The sequence below is a fragment of the Dermacentor albipictus genome, chromosome 10 (assembly GCF_038994185.2).
Source record: "Dermacentor albipictus isolate Rhodes 1998 colony chromosome 10, USDA_Dalb.pri_finalv2, whole genome shotgun sequence".
In the NCBI taxonomy this organism is placed as follows: domain Eukaryota; kingdom Metazoa; phylum Arthropoda; class Arachnida; order Ixodida; family Ixodidae; genus Dermacentor; species Dermacentor albipictus.
In genome coordinates, this window is record NC_091830.1 from 84184411 (window position 1) to 84204016 (window position 19606).

General features: G+C 45.0%; 1 protein-coding gene across 1 annotated transcript; it reads right to left on the reverse strand.

Moving 5' to 3' along the window:
- Nucleotides 1–16435: 16435 nt before the first annotated feature.
- On the reverse strand, nucleotides 16436–18421 carry LOC135918592 (uncharacterized). Its single transcript, XM_065452208.2, has one exon. It carries the CDS (start codon nucleotides 18411–18413, stop codon nucleotides 17214–17216), a length of 1200 nt encoding a protein of 399 aa, XP_065308280.1. The 5' UTR covers nucleotides 18414–18421; the 3' UTR covers nucleotides 16436–17213.
- Between the last annotated feature and the right edge of the window lie 1185 nt (nucleotides 18422–19606).

Here is a 19606-nt window from a genome sequence, read left to right on the forward strand (position 1 = left end):
GAATGTTGACAACATAGGAATATTTTCACTGATTCCAAGAACATTTTGTTGCATTAAATAAAGTTAGCATTTTTAGAAATGAAATGATATAAACGGAATTGGAGTGATCTTTCCTCGTTGGTTAGTCTTTCCGATAGCACTTTTCGAGTAACTATTTCCCTCATGAATATATCTGCCCGCTGTAAACATCGCTAGAAGGCAAAACTTACTGCGAGCGTCCTATCCGCTAGGGAAACCACTCATCCTTGTGATTACCCTCGATGCTGTTTGCGTATTCTGCCTGCATAGCACCATCAGGTGGAAAAATGAGTGAATCATACAGAATAAGAAAAACCGAGATTTTTCCTCTGAAATGCAGAAAGCAGAACTGCCCATGTGGGGCAAGGGGCCTTTCATGTCCGTGGAAGAACTATTCCGAGAGTGCTGTCATTTAACATCGATGTTTTGACGCTGGATTAGTAGAATAAACATAGAGACAACCTATGCCGCCAAACAAACATCAGCTCTGTAGTGTCGTTTGGAAGGCTTTACATAATTTCAAATGCTGTGAAGTTGAGTAGGACTAAAAACAACAAAACATAATTATGTGTCAATTGTAGGAGTGAACGCTACAACGTCTAATAATCCCTCCACCACAACAAAGGAGGCCATATGAGCCCAACTGAAGCTCCTGGCAGAAAAAAAACGCAATTTCCCGCCACAAACGCCTCTTTCAGTGTAAAAAGAGGAGCAGCCTTTGTTTATCTATGCAGATGCATGCAGCATTCTCTTCCGTTGATCATCTGACAAAAGCTTGACAAAAGCAATACATAAACATTAAAAGAGAAGCTCGTCAAAGCGCACACCGTAAGGATTAGGTTGATCATTAAGAAAGTGTTGCCGCCACACTTTGCGCATCTTGTGATGGCCGACATGTGGCATTCTACATGTAGCCGGCTGTCCAGAAAAGTCGATATATTTAATGAAGGAAGTTGCTAGATTTAGTGCTGCGGTACATCAGTGTTCAGCAAACGACATTGTTATATCCTAAGACGTCATGGCTAAAATTAATATGCAGCGGCGTAAGAAATCGCTGGATCGCCCAAAAATCTGCATTAGAACGTCAAGCTCCAGAATCACGTGTCATAGACTTGATATTATGTGTCTAGAAGATATTAGGTTAGTCGACGCTTCCGTTAACACGTAAAGCTAAAATGATACTTTAGGAAACATGAAGAGATAAGCATCAACTCTTGAACTATTGTAAAATGTTTGCGCCAGTTATGTTGATATTTTTGCATACTCTTCAGGGAATACGTCTTGGAATGTGGGCTTTTTCGTAAGCGAAAAGTGTTTGTGATCTGCGCATTCATCACAGCTGCGCAAATTCAGTTCTGCCAGGGCCTCTGCGAAGTTCAAGATCCACTAAGGATTCGGAAACTATCAGAAATGATGAGTTTCTTTGAAGGCAGCTCTCGTCGGATTTTCAGAATAATTCGACTTGTTGCTCAATCTATTTGAAGAGACCATTACCTGGAAAGGTAGTTATGAAGCAGATCTTCTATATTAGTTATACTCTGAACCTTACGCTTGTAGTTTGAGAGACTATAGAGCTGGGTTAGTTACAGCTTGAATTTGAAGGCACGCTAATAAACGGACGATAGCAAACACTTGTGGCGCTTGTGGTGTCTTAGTGTGCTGCGTATATTTGCGCTCTATCACAATCAGTCATTTTAGGGACCGATGAACAGTCCAGTTCGACCAGATGATAGATTTGGGTTGATTTCTGCTAAAGACCTCACGTTTCTTGTCAAAACTGCATGCGATAAAGTGAGTTTTTCAACTGAGGAGGCATACCCTCTGTGTAAGTACAACGATGCCCAATTAACGCCCATGTCTTAGTACGCAGACGAATTGAAGCTACTCTGGCGCTATTGAATATAGACAGAGAAAAATACAACGCACCGGGAGCGCTAGCTCCCAACTGGTTTATTGAGCCCACCTCATAAAAATAGGAAATACTAGATGCGCTCAATATAGCGCATGCATACACGTGCTTCATGGGAAGAAAAACAAAAGTTAACAGACGTGTCTCACTATCAAATAAGCAGATCGACATGTCGCTAAAGCAACCTGTCCCTCTCATTCTAATGTGATAAGCTTCTACACGTTTGGTAGCAATTGTAACATTACTCCTGTCTAGAATCTTAAGCTGACGCAGCCATGGTGCCCACTTGCAGGTCAGGCAATGCGCAGGCAGATGCGCATCGCTTTGCCATAATTGGCAGTTTATGCTCCCGCACTCAGTAATTAACGCACTTCACGGTTTGACCTATATAGAGCTTCCCGCACGACACCGATATCATAGAGACGAAATTGGTAGCGCATTTAACATAGGCCAAGTGCACGTTTTCTTGTAACCAAGCCTTGTTTGTTTTCAAGGAATGCGTGGGAACAAGCCTGCTAGTTTGCGCGGCTCCGAAAGAAAATGCTCCTTCCTAAAAGGCGGAGAAGCTCGACTGCGCGTCTCACAATTTAAGTGGGACCCCTACACACTGGGCTCCATCGGAACACCGCAAGGCTCAGTCATCTCTTCATTACTACCTAATATAGCCGTGATGGAACTCGCAGGCAAACTATGAGACATCCCGAACGTAAACTGCGCTCTATATACAGATGACATCACCATCTGGAGTCCGGGAGGCTCCTTGGCAGACATGAAGCAGGCATTATAGGCTGCCCTAGATGCCAAGGAAGAGTACCTACTAGACACAGGAATGAAACTATCCTCCAAGAAATAGGAACTGTTACTATTTTGCAAGTCTTGCCAAGGAGTGCGCTACCTAACTCCTCTAGACGAACTTCCGATCACACTACACACAAGAGACGGAACACAGATTCCGCGAGTCAACCACATACGCATACTTGGGCTCCTAATCGAAGCCATCGGATGGCACGGACACACGATCAAACAATTAACCACCAAAAACCGAAAACATGATCAGACTAATTCACACAGTGTCAGGGCGCAGGAAGGGTCTCTGCGACGATAACGTTCTGTGCTTATACCACGCGTTCCTCATTAGCCACAGTAATTACGTCGCCTCTGCCCACAACTGCACGACAAGATAAACGATGAATCTAAACACACTCCTGCGGAAGAGCACCAAACAGGTCTTGGGAATTCCAGAAAGAACAAGTACAGCAAAGGTTGATCATCTAAGCGTGCACAACAACGACGAAGTGATCGAGGCTCAGATTTTGACGCAAATACTCCGCCTATCCTCGTCCAAAGCCAGTAGACTAATCCTAAGCGAAAGTAATGTCTCCCCACCTCCCTATAGCCTGTTTCACATGATGCGATTTTCGTCGCACCGGAAGTGCGATTTCCGTCGTTTGCGATGAAAATCGCAGTCGCAGTGCCGACCCCCCGATTTTCGGCTGCGACCAACCGGTTGGTCGCACAGTCGCACCGTCGCACCGATCGCTGCGATTTTCCGTCGAAATTGCGCGGAGAGCTGTCAACGGAGCTATTTCGCCGGTTTGTTTTGATGGCGTCTCGCACGAGCAGTGCAATCGCGGAGACGTGGATCGTCGAATTAGGTACGTGCGCGAATTAAGGGAGAATAAAAAACTTGTACAGATTGCATTCTCCTATTGCTATGCGTTTGTTGACACGCTACACAGCAAATGAAGTGCATTTTCACCTTTGCTTCGTGCGCCTTTGCGAGTTGTCAGTCCTAGGAGGTGTTCGATCCCCAGCAGACGACGAGGTCGTCACAATTTTCTTTTGTTGAGTAGCATGCAAAAATCGCGCTTACGGAGCAGCTTGAATTATTTCAACCTCGGCAAGGGCAAATGACAAGACAGCAAAGTACCCGAAGTTTCTACGTTGCGCTGAACGCGGTACCGTTCAGTTGCATTTTCTTGTCGGTTTTCAAGCATGAATTTCCCGATTCATCTTGAAAGCTTATCTTGCCTCTTATTAAATTTGACAGAGCAAAAGTGTAGGCTATCGTAATGAATTTGCTACGGTAGTATTAAATCCGTGGCTTGAATAAAATATTACATGCACGCTAAGTTGCACCTCTTCTCTGGAGAAAATTTTTTATTTCTTGCACAGAAACCAATAAACATAGGCTATGTTGCGGACTTTGTATCCTTACTGCATCTGTATGAACACTTGCTCTGCAAGGTAATCAACTGTACAGCTAGCAGATTAATTAAATTGCTTGCTATAGAGGCAAAGTGACAACGTACCCTCCAGCACAATTATGTAGAACTCGTGCAACAATGCGAAAAGCAGGCAAACGGCCTGTTCTTGTGGGGATAAAACAGTATAAAACGACACGCTGAAGAAAAGTAAATCAAAACTGTGCAGTGAAGTCAGCCAGTACAAGCAGTTCTTGCACATTCACAGCGGATCAAGTGTGCAGAAACATGCCTTCCATGTTTCTAGTAAGTTTCTAATAAGTTTGTGATCACATATATTAGTGTGTAAATCCATATAACGATATCCGCTGCGATTATTATTTTTATAAGTAATGAAATACCATGCTACTTGCAAGAACATATATCACCCAAGGATTTCAGAACAAATTTCTGCGTTTCAACTATACACAATATGTGGCTTATTCAATAAAAGACCATAAACTGGGCTTTTTTGCCATGACAAATTTATTCCAAACTTTACTTACATACAGGCAAGAAAAAAAATTATAGACAGAAATATTGTTCTTCAATTTGTTCCCCTGCCACTGTGGCTATAGCATTCTGCTGCCAACACAAGGCGAGGGGTTGATTTGCCAGCCATGGAAGTCGCATTTCGATGGGAGTTGTAGGTGAGAAAAAAAGCTCTTGCACTTAGATTTAGTTCATCACCTTTTATTGAACCCTTACACTTCAAAATACTATTGCATAGGGGGGCATGCTTATGCAAAATCTAACACCAATAGAAAGCAAAGGGCAGAATTGTAAACCAACCATCTTTCGTGATAATTCGAGTGTGTAAATATTCATTGCATCGATATGTATTGTTCAACAGCACTGCACAAATAAGCATGAGCAGGTGTAGCAAGTACTCTGTCAGGAAGCTGGTTCTACAGATGTATAAAAGGCATGAATGCTCATACTACGTCGCACACATAGCACAAAGAAAACCTTTTTCGAGAGTTGTCCCTTCTGGCAGATATGAGTGGGACATAAGCAGCAGAAACTTTATTGCAGGACATTGTGTAATACTGCTTATGAAAGAGTGAAGAGAGTGAAAAGGCTTTTAACAACAGTACCTCATGCTGCTCTAATAAGAGGAACGATAAGCAAAAACATTTCTGGTAGAGCACTTAAACAGCAACTTTCTGAAAGACAGAAAATTTCAGGTGAGAGTTGGAGGTACATTTGGCGCACACACACCAACAACACGGGCATACTACAAGAAACACTACAGCCTATGGTGTATTACAGTCCATGGGAAAGCTATCTTATACAGAAATCAAGAATGATGCAACAAGCCCTCGACAACACTGCAGACTTTCTTGGCCAGTCTGGCCTCTCGCTTTCTGATAAGTCAGCTCATATGGACGTCGGAAAAAAAAAGAAAGACTAGAATCAAGAACTACCCAAGATTGCACATTGTGATCCACATAGCTGGACAAATATGCCCGCAAGTCAACATCCACAAATCCTCAGCTAGTGTAAGCCCGTGACGGCAGAGCCAGCACGTGGGTGAAACAATTATGCAATGCCTGGACGCAACTTCCACACCTGGTGAACAGAATAATCTCGAAATAATGGGGGTGGACTAGTGCATACTATAGAAAATCGCAGATGCTGTGCTTGTGTCCAAGGTATGGCACGGTATGAATTACCAGCAGCACACAAAAAAGACAACTCATCGAATACAGGCATCGGGTAGTAATAACAGGTCTTTCCAACTGTACCATGCTTGATGACCTCTATGAAAAAGAGCTGACGAACAAGCTCCTAGACGGAGTAGAGTTGCAGCCTGCAGCACAAATTCTTTGTCTCAAGAGCTCAGAACCTCGTCTCAAGATACTATGCCAGCTAGCATACGAGATGCAAAGATGACTACCCCTCCCTTCAGAAACACAACCTCGGGAGTACCTGAACTTGAAACACAACAGGCCCATACCGTGGAATATGGGGGCAAACAATTAGGGCAGGAGACTATATGCAACTGCCAAACACACAGAGGAGGTTGCTAATCATGAAAATGCAAGCAAACATAAGGCACATATAGTACACTCATCTGGCAATACCAGTGTAACAGTAGTATGACACTACATAAAACTAAACGCCATATAAGTGAGTACCATTCCAGGTCATCCTACACCTAGAAAAGCTGAACTGGAGGCAATCAAAGCAGCACTTGTAGTGCAGATTACACCCTGCATGGATTCACCAGAAACTGTCTGGGCCTGCACATCACACAAGATTGTCGGGAAAATCAGGAGATTGACACGCGACTTGCAAGCACATAGCCAGAAATTAAATTACAGAATACATAGCCATGCAGATATTTCAGGAAACAAGCGGGCTTATAAGCCTGACATAATAACTGAGAACTAGATGAGTTTGTGTATATTCATTATTAACTAAAGTGCTACAGATAGACAACAGACAAGAAAGAAGTACTCGGTGTGTTCACTTCGTTCCTGTCCATCGAATTTCTGTTGCAGTATAGTTAATGAATTCATAAGGCTGCACAGGAGAAGAATGATACCTCTGCCCAAGGGCCCGATCTCACATCCAAATCCACGCGTGTGCACACACACACACAAATGTTGCAAGAGTGGATAGCATGAAGCAGTATCAACAGGATGACACTAGATATGGATGAGGACGAACTTTCAACTGAGGTTCATTTGTAAAAATGTGGCGAGTTATATAAATTAGCACAAAAAAAAAGGACGATGAGCAAAACGAGAACAAGGTGAAAGCAGGAGCCAACGTTTCGACAAGTGGACTTGTCTTCTTCAAGGTCCACGTGTGAAAACGTTGGCTCCTACTTTCACCTTGTTCTCATGTTGCTCATCGTCTTGAATTTCCATCTCCTGCCTTCCCCGAGTTTTCCCCAGAAAAAGAAAGACATCTTTGAAGGATAGATAAAAATTGGTGCTTGATACAGGCAAACATAAATAAAGATGCTACAGAAAGAAAATATAGAAAAATTCCAAGTGCAAGAAAAAAAAATCATTACAATTGCCAATCCTGCATGCCAGCACCTTTCAAGAAACTTTGTTGTTATTCCAATAGACGGACTGACAGCTTGTTTATGCAAGCACATACTTCCAGTTCCATGCCACTGGGAAAAAAATGAGTTTCCTGGAAGGTAGCCACATGCACACTTGATGATCACAATGTTTTTTTTTCCCTGGACTTGTATATCTATATGTATTTTCTCCCTTTCCTGCTTTTATGTTTGGTTTCATCAAGCACTAGTCTTTATCAGGTTTTATTGCTGTACTACTTTGTGGTAACCTTTATAGATCACTGCATTTTCACAATAAACCTTTTAATCAGAAGTTAGCATACCCTGTTCTTACTGCTTCACACTGTACATTCTTGCTACATTGGCCAAATAAAAGATTTTATAAGGTATCATGAGGGCCATTAAAGTGACTTGTTGCAGTCTAAAAAAAAAAAAACGAATAGCCTGGCTGCAGATGGCACCAGAGAACACATAGGACAAACAAGAAAACCGAGATGATCTAACAACCAAAAGTTTAATGTACACACCGAGTAAATGCTCGCTGACAAGCAATAGACTGAACATGCACAAAAAGGAGAATCAAAAATTCATGTGTGTTTCCCGAGAGGAAATGCATCCATTTCTAACGGAGGCCGTGCTGACAGGATGAACCCAGCATTTTTAGATCTACAGCTTGCGTAATTTCTCTAGGCAGCTGATCTGCACAGAATGCTAGCTTCTTCCTCTACAATGCACGCTCAGATGTGGAGAGTGCATTGTAGAGGAAGAAGCTAGCATTCTGTGGAGATCGGCTGCCTAGAGAAATTATGGATGTTGTAGATGCAAACACACTGGGAGAATCTTGTGTCAGCATGGCCACTGTTACACTTTCAGAGATGGATGCGTTTCCTGTTGGAATCTGTATGGACACACATCAGATCTTGCTTCTGCTTTTTGTGTAAATTCGGTTTATTGCTTGTCGAACAGCATTTACTCGGCATGTTCAATAAACTTTCATATATTAATACACCTCATGATTGCCTTGGTTTCTAGCAGAAAGGTGTTCATTCTTTTTACAGTGAAGCTGTATATGCCTAGGCGAAACACTCATGGTCCGATCCCAAAAACCCTAGTGTAGGGGTATGAGCCATTGTTTAAGGGGGTGTGAGCCACTGCATTCGTCTTGCATGATGGACGGCGACATTTCTTTTTGGGTAGACAGAAATGCTTATGCATTTCAAACATACATTTATCTGCGTATTATTGCAGGGAAGGGACACAGAGGGGGACGGGGTTAAGACAAGATCATGATGTCATTATTATCTCACAGCAAAGGTGTGGTGGGCCATTGGCTAGACCGATAGTGACGTCGTTTCTCTCTAGCAGCAGAGCACGCATGCAGCAGTCTCTCTCCGACTTCCCAATAGGTTCGAAAATGTGTCCCTGTATTTAATTAAATGAAATGTGCAGCCCCGGTGTGTCACTTCGTAACTGCAGTGCATAACTGAGTCATAAACATTATGATTAATGCATTAAAAAACACAAGTGTGTAACATAATTCAGAAAGACTTTGATGGACCCGCTGGAATACCACAATGAACCACTCATTGCACTTTCCATGATAGTGATCTTGCAAAGTGCAATGTGTGGCATTCCAAATAAACAATGTGATAAACCCAAGCCAAACATGTGCATAACCTCATTAAGAAACACAGACATAACCAATAATATAGAAAGACTTGAATAAACCATTGAAATTAACCCAGTGATAAACACCGGGGCTGCACATTTCAGCTTTGCTGGTTTACTGTCTGTACAGGGTGCACGGGCAGTAACTTTTTCTGTTATTGTTTGTTAAGTATTGTATAATGTTGTGCCAGTAAAACACGGACTAGTTGGTGCAATGTATTGGCACTGCTTTTTTTGATGTTTTTTTATGTTGTGCCCTTTCCTTCTGTAGCTACTTTTCTATTCCCCCTCGCATAATACTCCAACCTTGCAGCCTGCGAGGTATATAAATAAATATGTATATAAGCACATGTCATTCATTTATCTGCATATACCTCGCATCATTTCTTGCTCAACAAACGTCACTGCATTGATGTCTCGCAGCGTGCATCTACATTAACTGCCATTTGCGTTTCGGTATGGTTTGTGAACAGTGTAATGCATAAAAATTACATTACATTAAGGTTGTGACCTATGCGGTGCATAAGCAAACCTTGCAAAAGATGACATGTTGGATTGTTGAAAATAAGACAAATTGTATATATCGCAGTTACTTTAACAGTATTTAATTGACCACTTGACAGAAACTTCACTTCGCATAGATTCCAACACGTACACTGAATCTGCAGTTTTCTTCTTTGCTTATTAATGCAGTCGTTACTGCATGGCCACATTGTAGATTTGAAAACAAAGTGAAATAAATTTGTTTGTTGCAATATAACAATATGTGTAGATCACTGCGATTGTAACACAAAAACTTGATACATACATGCACACTATAGGATGCAGATAAATGCTCAGGACAAACTCCAGAATGTTTGCATCCGGATACTTATGAAAGTGAACAGTTTCACTCCATGGCTGTCAATGAGAGGGAGAGAGAAAACTTAATTGTGTTCGTAGAACAAAAATGCATTGATAAGCTTAGACATATAGTCATTGCTTAACACTTTCGAAATGAATAATTATAGCTTGCTATCGACATTGAAGCAGCCTTTCGACAGCAAGAAAAGGAATAAGTTTCTCCAGCTCTGAACATTGAATTGGAGGAAATGCAAGCAGGCATAAAATTCTGCCAATACAATCTGTTTAGGAATACCAAATTGGAATAAACACTGAGGCTTGCATTTGTTCTTTCTCTGGCTGAGCAATCTAGTTTTAAATGACTCCCGTAAACACGTCGTAACAATGTTGATCTAATACAGGTTAAATGCATGACTAGCTTAAGAAATCCGGATGATTGCTATAAATTACAGTGAAGAAGCTATAATATCTAATAACATTAATAATATAATAATAATATTTATTTCCACAAAACAGGCTAACCTTGAGAGGCGTGCGAGGCTGAGCAGAAAGCTGAAAAATTCTACGGCAAGTCCGCCTGCCGTGGGCCTACGATCCTGCGTTATGAATAGCGCGTATTGATATGGTCTTCTTGTTAGAAGTTCCTAGTATACTACCAGCGCGAGACACGGGACAACAAAGTGGACGAGAAGCGTGTCTTTTAGAATGCTATGTTACAACGTACAGGTTTTTACAAAAGTGACGGTAACTGCTCGAAACATTTGATGCGTCGGCTTTTGCGCCTTTAGAAATATTTAGAGAGGGCTCCCATATATACATTCGCAGCGCGAGCGCGGCGATGGACGAACCAGGCTAGCGCTAAGGTTGAATTTCACAACACAATTTTCATTCCACGTCGTAATCACACAGATCGTTTGAGGCTTCGTTCAGGGGCACACGCGGGCGTTCGGGTTGGTGCTTCTTGTTGCGTTTGGCGTAAGAATATGGCTAGGAGCAGGCACCACATATGCGCAATGACGGGCAATATACACGCATCATTTCTCCAGAAGCTGACGCCGAGCACGGGTAGCGCGAGGATCTTGTTGGGCTGACACGACAACTTCGTGGCAGCCGAATTCCGAATACTGCATATACGGTGAGGGTAGCTATATGAACTTGTCGATAGGTCATCTTGTATATTGTTGTAGCGCAGGCAGAACGAAACGGTCATAGAAGGTAGATAAAATAACCCACAGCGCTGAACCATAGAATAAAGAATCGCTGAACCACCTGCGAACAGCTGTTTACCATTGTTTACGTGCGCGATGTCGCACTGAACTACAGAAACCGCCGTCGCGCACTCCGAAACAAATGTTAACTTCAACACGTTTTTAAATTACAAAACAAGCATATTATTTGCTCCTAATAAAGAAAAGTCAACAATATTATAAGTTAAACGTTTTATTCATTACAATAAAATAATTGTGCAACGTGTGCCATGAAACCTGGCAGTAAGCAACCCTGGGAATCGCACCAGTCGCATTGTTAAAATCGCAATCATGTGAAATGGGCCCTCTAAAAATCGCTCTGCGACGCGTGCGACAGCACCGATTTTCGTCGTTCCAGTCGCAGCATGTGAAACAGGCATATCTCGAGCATGCGGTTACCCTACCGAGCGAAATTAGAGACAACTACGGAGTCTCACTGTTTCCCAGAAACGTCCACCCACTATACAACGTTGGTAGGCGCCGGGCGCACGCCCGCGCGATTCTCGACCGCACCGATGTGGATGGTGAAGCCACATCATTTGTGGACGCGGCCCAGTACGGCAACACATCCACTTTCACGATAGCAGTCGTGGACGGCAACGGATGGTTACGATCACCTGCATTGGTTAAATCGGCCACCAACGCTAAACCAGCAGAGACGGCCATAGCCATCGCCATGGCAGACCCCACATTTGCCCATCTCTTCAGTGACTCGCGTGCTGCAATCGGGGGTTACGAAAGCGGCAACGTATCGAAAGAGGTAGAGCATATACAACTAGCGAGCTCAAAAGGAGCAAAAGATGCCTCTCCTGGTTCACCGCTCACATGGGGAAAGCCATTCACCTGCAAAATCCAAACTTCTATGAAACAGGCCACGACCGGGCGCGAGAACTTGCCAACCGCGACGGTCCCACGGCCTCCGAGGGGCTGGACATTCAGTTTAATGACCCGCTACTCACTTACCAAGAAATCACCTAACACTATGGAAAAGGCAGAATGACATACCCGCTCCCGCACGCCAAACTCGAACGGGCGCAGGCGGCCATGTTTCGAATGCTGAAAACGGACTCGTGTCCGTCACGATTCCTACTAAGCCATTGCAGCTCAGGAATCCCGGTAAATTGCCCAGACTGCCCAGAAATTTATTGCTCACTCTCGCACATGCTGTGGGAATATACCGAGTTACCAAAGGGCCTTCTCTTCAGTGAGCCCGAATGGGAAGAATCCCTCATAAACCCGGACCTCAAACTCCAACTCAAGGCCGTGCAGAAAGCCCAAGAACTGGCGGAGCCTCCCCATGTTGCCGTCCCGACTTGGGCCTCGCGTACGTGTTGGGCCCGAGGAGCTCCCCGCGGATGATCTCCAAGGGCTTAAACTTCCTCAGGACCTTAATAAAATTTTGACTGACTGACCAACTCGTAAAACGTACCTACTGGCAACCTTAGTGTTGAAGGATATCTCCTGCACATAGAGGACTCCTTCGGCCCTAATATTTTTTCGGGCTGAGGTGCTGGAAAAATGTCTAGGGCCATTCACCTCTTTTCAAGAGTCTCCGAGATACCTTCCAAGACCGAGCACAGATAGCCTGCAGAAATAAGCTCTGCCAATTGTTTCTCAAAACTCGCCTGCCTCATACGTCGGCCGGAATTCATAAGCGTGAATTCCAGGCATATGGCGACAATTCATCTCTTAATGAGCTCTCCATGAGCAGAATCCTCGATATGGGAGCTTTTCGCGTCCTTGTGCTACATGTTCAAGAATCTTGTACTTGCTTAAAAGCGATTAAAATGCCCCAAAACCGCATAGAAGCATGGAATGGGGCTTCACGTTTAAATAGCGTGCCGTTGCCACGTTGTCTAAAGTGACTAAAAAGTGTTGAATAGAACGGGTAAAACCAAGTACACAGTTGATTAATCTATCAAATAAACGAACACAACGAAAATCTTTCAAGGGAAAATTCGTTCTTCAGTAATATATTTGTTAACCGCGGTCAATAGAAGACCGCAAAATGTTGCAGAGCAATGGTACAACGCATAACCCGACGAAAGGTATCTATAGGCACTCCCACTGAGTTCTGAATTGGTACCTCCACCATGATGTGCTACACACACCTGAACGGAAGCTCACATTTCTTTCTGGAGCACAAAATAAAACAAATCTTCCACATAAACTGAAATGGCACTTCCAATCAGACCGCTGTCTTTTAGATGGGAAATGACATCTCAACTTTTTGTAATAAAAGGGTCATCCAGTCAGGGGAAATTAGGTTCTCATAAGAGAAACTGATTTATATGCTGCTGCCAAACGCGCTTTTCAATGGCAATTGTTCGGCAAGAAAACGCTGTATTGACAGTTTTAATTATTTGCACGAAGCCACAGACTTGCACACTTGCGGGGACAAAGCTCTTTTAACGCGATAGCGTTAAGGAGCTCGTGTCACAGAAAAGCCGGTGTCGTCGGCGTCGGGTGTCGGCGTCGGCGGCGTTGACCGTGAGCGATAAATCACGGCAGGCGCTTCATAAATAAAAAGCAACTTCCAAGATTGGCCCCGTGGGAATCGAACCCAGGTCTCCGGAGTGTGAGACGGAGACGCTACCACTCAGCCACGAGTTTTTTTTTTTTTTTATTACCGGCTTGGCAAAAGAAGGTACAATGTGAGTATTACATGGTCATAAAAACAACTAGTCAATGCCGGATCAGTGTGGTGTGATAAGAACGATGTAGGCTAGTCACTTTGTCCAAAGCACTTAGCCAATCAGGAGGGTCACTCTGTGCACAGAAAAATTCGCGTATATATAACACACTTTCAATGAAATATTCATGTGCAGGGGCCTGAACAATGCGCTCATGTCTGATATCCATACGCGTTCGCCACACACTGTGCATGCACAAAAGCATTAACAGATCGACAGGCACTCCCTCTGGTTCCGCGCATGGCAGGAAGCGTATTCCGAAAGCACTTAAGGGCAACTACTTTTTAAGGCTACGTTTTAGAATATCCCACAAAAACACTGCGTCATGACAGTCCAAAAAGATATGCTCAATCGTCTCCGGTTTATTGCATATAAAGCAATTCACAGACCAAGGTACAAAAATGCCTTTGCTTTGCAGCCACGGTTTCACTGGGAGAGTGCCTGTATGTAGTTGAAAAAAGAAAGATTTAACAGAAGCTCTTACCGGCATTCGTTTAACTCTCTTAAGAACATCTCGTTCTGAACCTAAAACAAATACTGTACGATACAACGGTACAGGCAAGAATACATCAACAAGATCTTTGTACAACTTCTTACTAGTAACAACGGCCAAATATTCACTGGAAAATCTTGCTTTTAGTATTCGGAAAGATGCGACCACTTCACGCAAAAAAGCACTTAAAGGCATTGGCCCCGTATGCATGGACGACACTACATAATCAGGCAATGAATCACGCAGTATAGCTTGAATCATTGTTCTCAGAAAAGCATCCTTTTGATCACGCAAAAAAAGAAACCTGCTTACAATCTGTTTGAGGAACAAATGTGACAACCCCAGCCCCCCATTCAACACTCTATGGAACAGATTACTACGACTTGTACGTTCCCATGTTGAAGCCCAAATGAACATCGCAAATACTCTATGTAGCTTTTGCACAGACATCCTCGTCAGACATAACGCTTGCATCACATAAAAGATTTTCGCGACTAAAAACAAATTACACACTGTGGCTCTTGCAAACATTGAAAATTTATGCCCTCCCCATTTGCCGGTCTGGGTTTTCATTCGCACTACTTCATTGTCCCAATATTCTTTGCTATCTCGATAATGTGCGAGGGGGACACCTAGGTAGGTGCCTGGAGTTACTGCCCATTGCATGTTACAAAAAGTCTCGGGCTTGTATTGCCAATTCCCATGCCAAAAACCAAGACACTTGTTCCAGTTAATAGCACTTCCACTTGCAGTACAAAATTTTACAGCCTCTTGTACAACTGCTTTAACACTGTCATGGTCCGTACAAAACACTGCTACATCATCAGCATATGCTAAAACTCGAACTTCAGTTTTATGAAAAGTGTAACCCCGAATGTTTGGGCTCTTCAGCAGCCGCAAACAAAAGGGCTCGAGGTAGAGAGCGAAAAGCAGGGGGGATAAAGGGCAGCCTTGTCTCACAGACGACAGCACAGGAATACCATCACTTAACTGCCTATTAATTATCAGCTTCGCTATACAACCATTGTACATCATTTTAACACCTTCTGTAATAACAGTTCCAACATTGATATGGTCTAGGATCAAGAACAGAACTTCATGTACGACTTTATCGAACGCCTTGTGGAGATCTAATTGCAACATGGCCACGCGCCCATACGTTCCGTCACAGCATTCAAGGACAGTTCTAGCTGTGTGAACATTGGTAAAGATTGACCTGCCTTTTATGCCGCATGTCTGATGTGGCCCTACAAGTGACTTAATAACACTTTGAAGGCGACGAGCTAAAATCTTCATGAATATCTTATAGTCCACGTTTGGTAGACTGATGGGACGGTATGATTCAACAGAATGTAACTTAATCGGATCAGTCGTTTTAGGAATTAGTACTACGTGGGACGCTCGGAAGGATGGAGGACTTGTTTTCGTTTCAAAGAATTCACTAATTAGTCTTTCAAGTGCGACTGCCATTTCTGTTCTAAAGGCTTTATATAGAGATGCACCGAGACCGTCTGGCCCAGGTGACTTGTTGGAACTAAGCTCCAGAATCACTGATTCAATTTCCTCAGCCGTAATATTGGCTTCTAGAGCGTGCACAAGGTCATCCTCTAATCTCGGCATCAGCGATAGGAATTCTGTTCTGAAGTAGTCAGCGTCCGGAGTATTAAGGCTGAAAATATCTGTGTAATGTTCGACGAATGCCTGTTTGATTATTTCTCTTCGATTTGTGATTTCGTTTTGATAGCATATTTCCGTTATCTCTTTCGACAAAGCGTGCCTTTTTTCATCACTGAGCGCGCGTTTGGTAGGCGTCTCTCCGGACCACAGTTTCTCGTTACGCGCCCTTATCACTGCGCCACGGTACATTGCTTCGTCTATTGCCTCGAGCTTAGTTTTAGTCTCTTTAATTTCCCTTGTGAACAATCCCGGCTCGTAGCACTCCGTACTTAGCATAAAATCTAGAGCACTCTGCAGCTCTTTAACTCGTTGTTTTTCTTTTCGCCGGAGCGCACATGACCTATCAATAGCGGCTATTTTAATATCGCATTTGAACTGTTCCCATACTTGCATAAAACTTCCGGAGTTACTTCGCAGCATGTTCGCTATATAATCCTTGACTTTAGTCACGTACTCTTCATCTTCCAGTAATTTATCATTAAACTTCCACAAGTCCCAATTAAATTTCGCAGCTATTCTCTTCGTACCGATTGTAACCATGACTAGGCAGTGATCACTAAAAGAGACATAGATCGTCTGGTAGCCAGAACATAACAGCGAACATTCGACAGGAACATATATACGGTCCAATCTAGCATGACTGCCTCCCTGAAAGTGAGTGTACATTGCCCGGCCTTCATGCGTCGATATCAAGCCTACATCTTCAAGGTCGTGCTCACCTACAATTTCGGACAGTAACTCGGCGCTCCGATCTCGAAAGGAACGGCTTGTTGTCCTATCCTCTGGTCTACAGACGCAATTGAAATCGCCAAGCAAGATCACCCGCCTTTCAGTAAGCAGGACAGGCTTCACCTGTCGGAAGAAACTCTCCCTTTCAGCAATTGCATTCGGAGCGTATACACACACAGCTCTCCAAGCCACTCCATCCGATTCAAAATCACACATTACAAGGCGCCCACTTTCACACGAGAACACAGTATCAACAGCCCCAATACCATTTCTTAAAAAAATAACGCATCCACCCGCTCTTCCAACAGCATGACATACGCAAACGCTGTATCTGCTACGATAGACCGCTACCATTCTGTCTGTTTGTTCTTCGTCTTCAATTTTAGTTTCCTGAACCGCGAGCAAATCTATTTCGTTTTCTAGCAGAAGGCGGTTCAGTTGCAGTTGCCTTCTACGCGCCGACAGGCCCCTTACATTAAGCGTAGCAACACGTAGGCTGGACGTGAGGTTGGTAGCCATCTAAGGAAAAGGGAGACGCCGATCAGACTACTCACACATCAAACAGAGTGAAACCATATCCATTAAGGCGTTTGAGCTTAGTACTGACCCGATCAAAGACCGGGCTTCAACCGTTGTGGCAAAGGTAGCCTCCGCTAAGGCGGAGGGAGAGCAGACGCAGTACTGCGTTCCGGTGGCAATTTCGGTTTGGGCTTGAACGGTCCGCGGCGCGTTGAAGGTGCCTTCGGCGGAGGCTCCTCGCCGCGTTCACCGACCAATCTCGGTTCCTGAATATCCGAATCCTCGTGAGACCGCTTCACTGCTACACTTGACGCGGCGGGCATCTCGGTATCGGCGTCTTCCTGGTTGTCGCCCTGCTGCCCAGTCGTAACCAGGCTTACAGCTGTCACGCTATCCGCTTTTTCCGGAAGGAACGCTGGCTTTGATGCGACGGCCGGCTGGGTTTGGTCCTTACCGGCTTGGCTGGTATCTGCAAGGGGTGCGGGTGTGGTTTCCTTGGATGTTGACTCCTTGGTGGCATCATCTCCCTCACTTCCGTGGGTTGCTTCAACCGCGTCTGCTTCATCCATGATGTGTTCGGCCACTTCATCATTTCGTGCCTGGCCCGTAACATTAGCGTAGCTACGCACGCACTGGCTCTCATCGTGGCCGAAACGCCGGCATAGCCCGCAGCGTGGCACCCGACACTCACGGCGTATATGTCCTTTTCCACGGCACCGAAGGCAGAGCGGAGCCCTGCCAGGAACATGGACGAGAGCAACGTCCTCACCAACACGCAACTGATGGGGCAAGTCCTTGATGGTAACACCCACCTTCAGTTTCAGTGTAACCGACCGTGTTGTTGAAGCCTTGTCAACGCAGCCTTTAACCCTCCATTTATCGCGGGTTATTTCAGTCACTTTTCCGAACGCTGCTAATGCCACTCGCACGTCGTCGTCTTGCACACCGTGGAGCAGCCAAAACAGCTTCAGCCTGACACCTCGGTTGGTCGGGTCAATAACCACGCAGCGGTGGTCTTTTACATTGAAAGCTTCGGCCTGCAGAATCTTTGCCTTCGCTCCTTCGCTGTTGAAAGTAACGGCCCACAGGTGGTTCATCTGATATGCCCCAAGGGCAACCACATCCGGCAGCAATGACAGACGCGCTAGGGCGTCGCGAAAATGCTCGACGCGATATGGCCTGGCGGTGACATCACCATGCAAAAATACTGTGTTCAAAACACTCGAACCTGATGGCAGATGGGGAACAACCATTTCATAATCCTGGGCAGGCATTTCAGTGCTCCTGATACCGCGACCCGGCTGGGCCGCTAAAGCCGCTCCTTGGGAGCCCATGAAGCACACGTCCGTCAGTCGGCGTCAGTGTGTTTCTGGCCAGACTTATAGACGATCGTCACATCAAATTCCTGCAACCGAAGGCTCCATCTTGCGAGACGGCCTGAAGGATCTTTGAGATTCGCCAGCCAGCAGAGAGAGTGGTGGTCGCTGACGACACGGAAGGTGCGTCCGTACAGGTATGGGCGGAACTTCTGGAGAGACCATATGACTGCCAGACATTCTTTTAACGCGATAGCGTTAAGGAGCTCGTGTCGCAGAAAAGCCGGTGTCGTCGGCGTCGGCGTCGGTGTCGGCGGCGTTGACCGTGAGCGATAAATCACGGCAGGCGCTTCATAAATAAAAAGCAACTTCCAAGATTGGCCCGGTGGGAATCGAACCAGGGTCTCCGGAGTGTGAGACGGAGACGCTACCACTCAGCCACGAGTTCGATGCTTCCAAGCGGTGCAAACGCGCCTCTAGTGAATGCGGTGTTGCCTTCGAAACGAGCCGTGGAAAGTTATACTGCGGTGTATATCGGTAATTATGAACATGTAACGTACAGAAGTCACAATTACACGAGTTGCGAAGTGCGTTTCCGCTGCATTTCTTCTGCGATTTCCGCACACGCAGAGCCATCTTGCGGCAAACACAGAAGACCCCCTCCTCTCAATGTACGGCGCTGCCCCGACAGGAGGCGCGCCGCGCGCGCATTGGGACCGCTGCCAGGCGCGTCGCAGGACTCCCTCTCCCCTGACGACGCTTCGCCGTGCATCCGGTTTAGATTACTATCTATCTCTCTGCCCGTGCCGATCACGACGTTTGGCTGGCGTAGATCGTTTCCCCTCCGAGACACCGAGTTCTTTGGTTCGTTTCGTTCGCTCAGGCGCACGTTTCGTTGACGCGCCGAACGCTGCGTTGCTCGACGCTCACCGCGTGATAGGTGGGCGCTAAGTCCGATGCGGGGCGCATCGTAAGTGATTGCTGTGCCGTAGCGCATTGTCTTATACCCCTTGGCGGGTCGACGGGAACGCTGTCGCGTCCCACTCTTGAAGGCGAAGCTTAAGCGTCCTCCAATTTTTTTCACCGCTTCCTTTGCATTATCACTACGAGCACCTGCGGAAATCGCCACATATTGTCCTTCTTTGCAGGACTGAATAAGGGCCGAACTGTTCTTTCGGCAAAAAATATGACCAACCTTGTAGGGTCATGTA

Coding starts and splice junctions, on each gene's coding strand:
- LOC135918592 (XM_065452208.2), bottom strand. CDS start 18,413: ATGGGCTCCCAAGGAGCGGCTTTAGCGGCCCAGCCGGGTCGCGGTATC.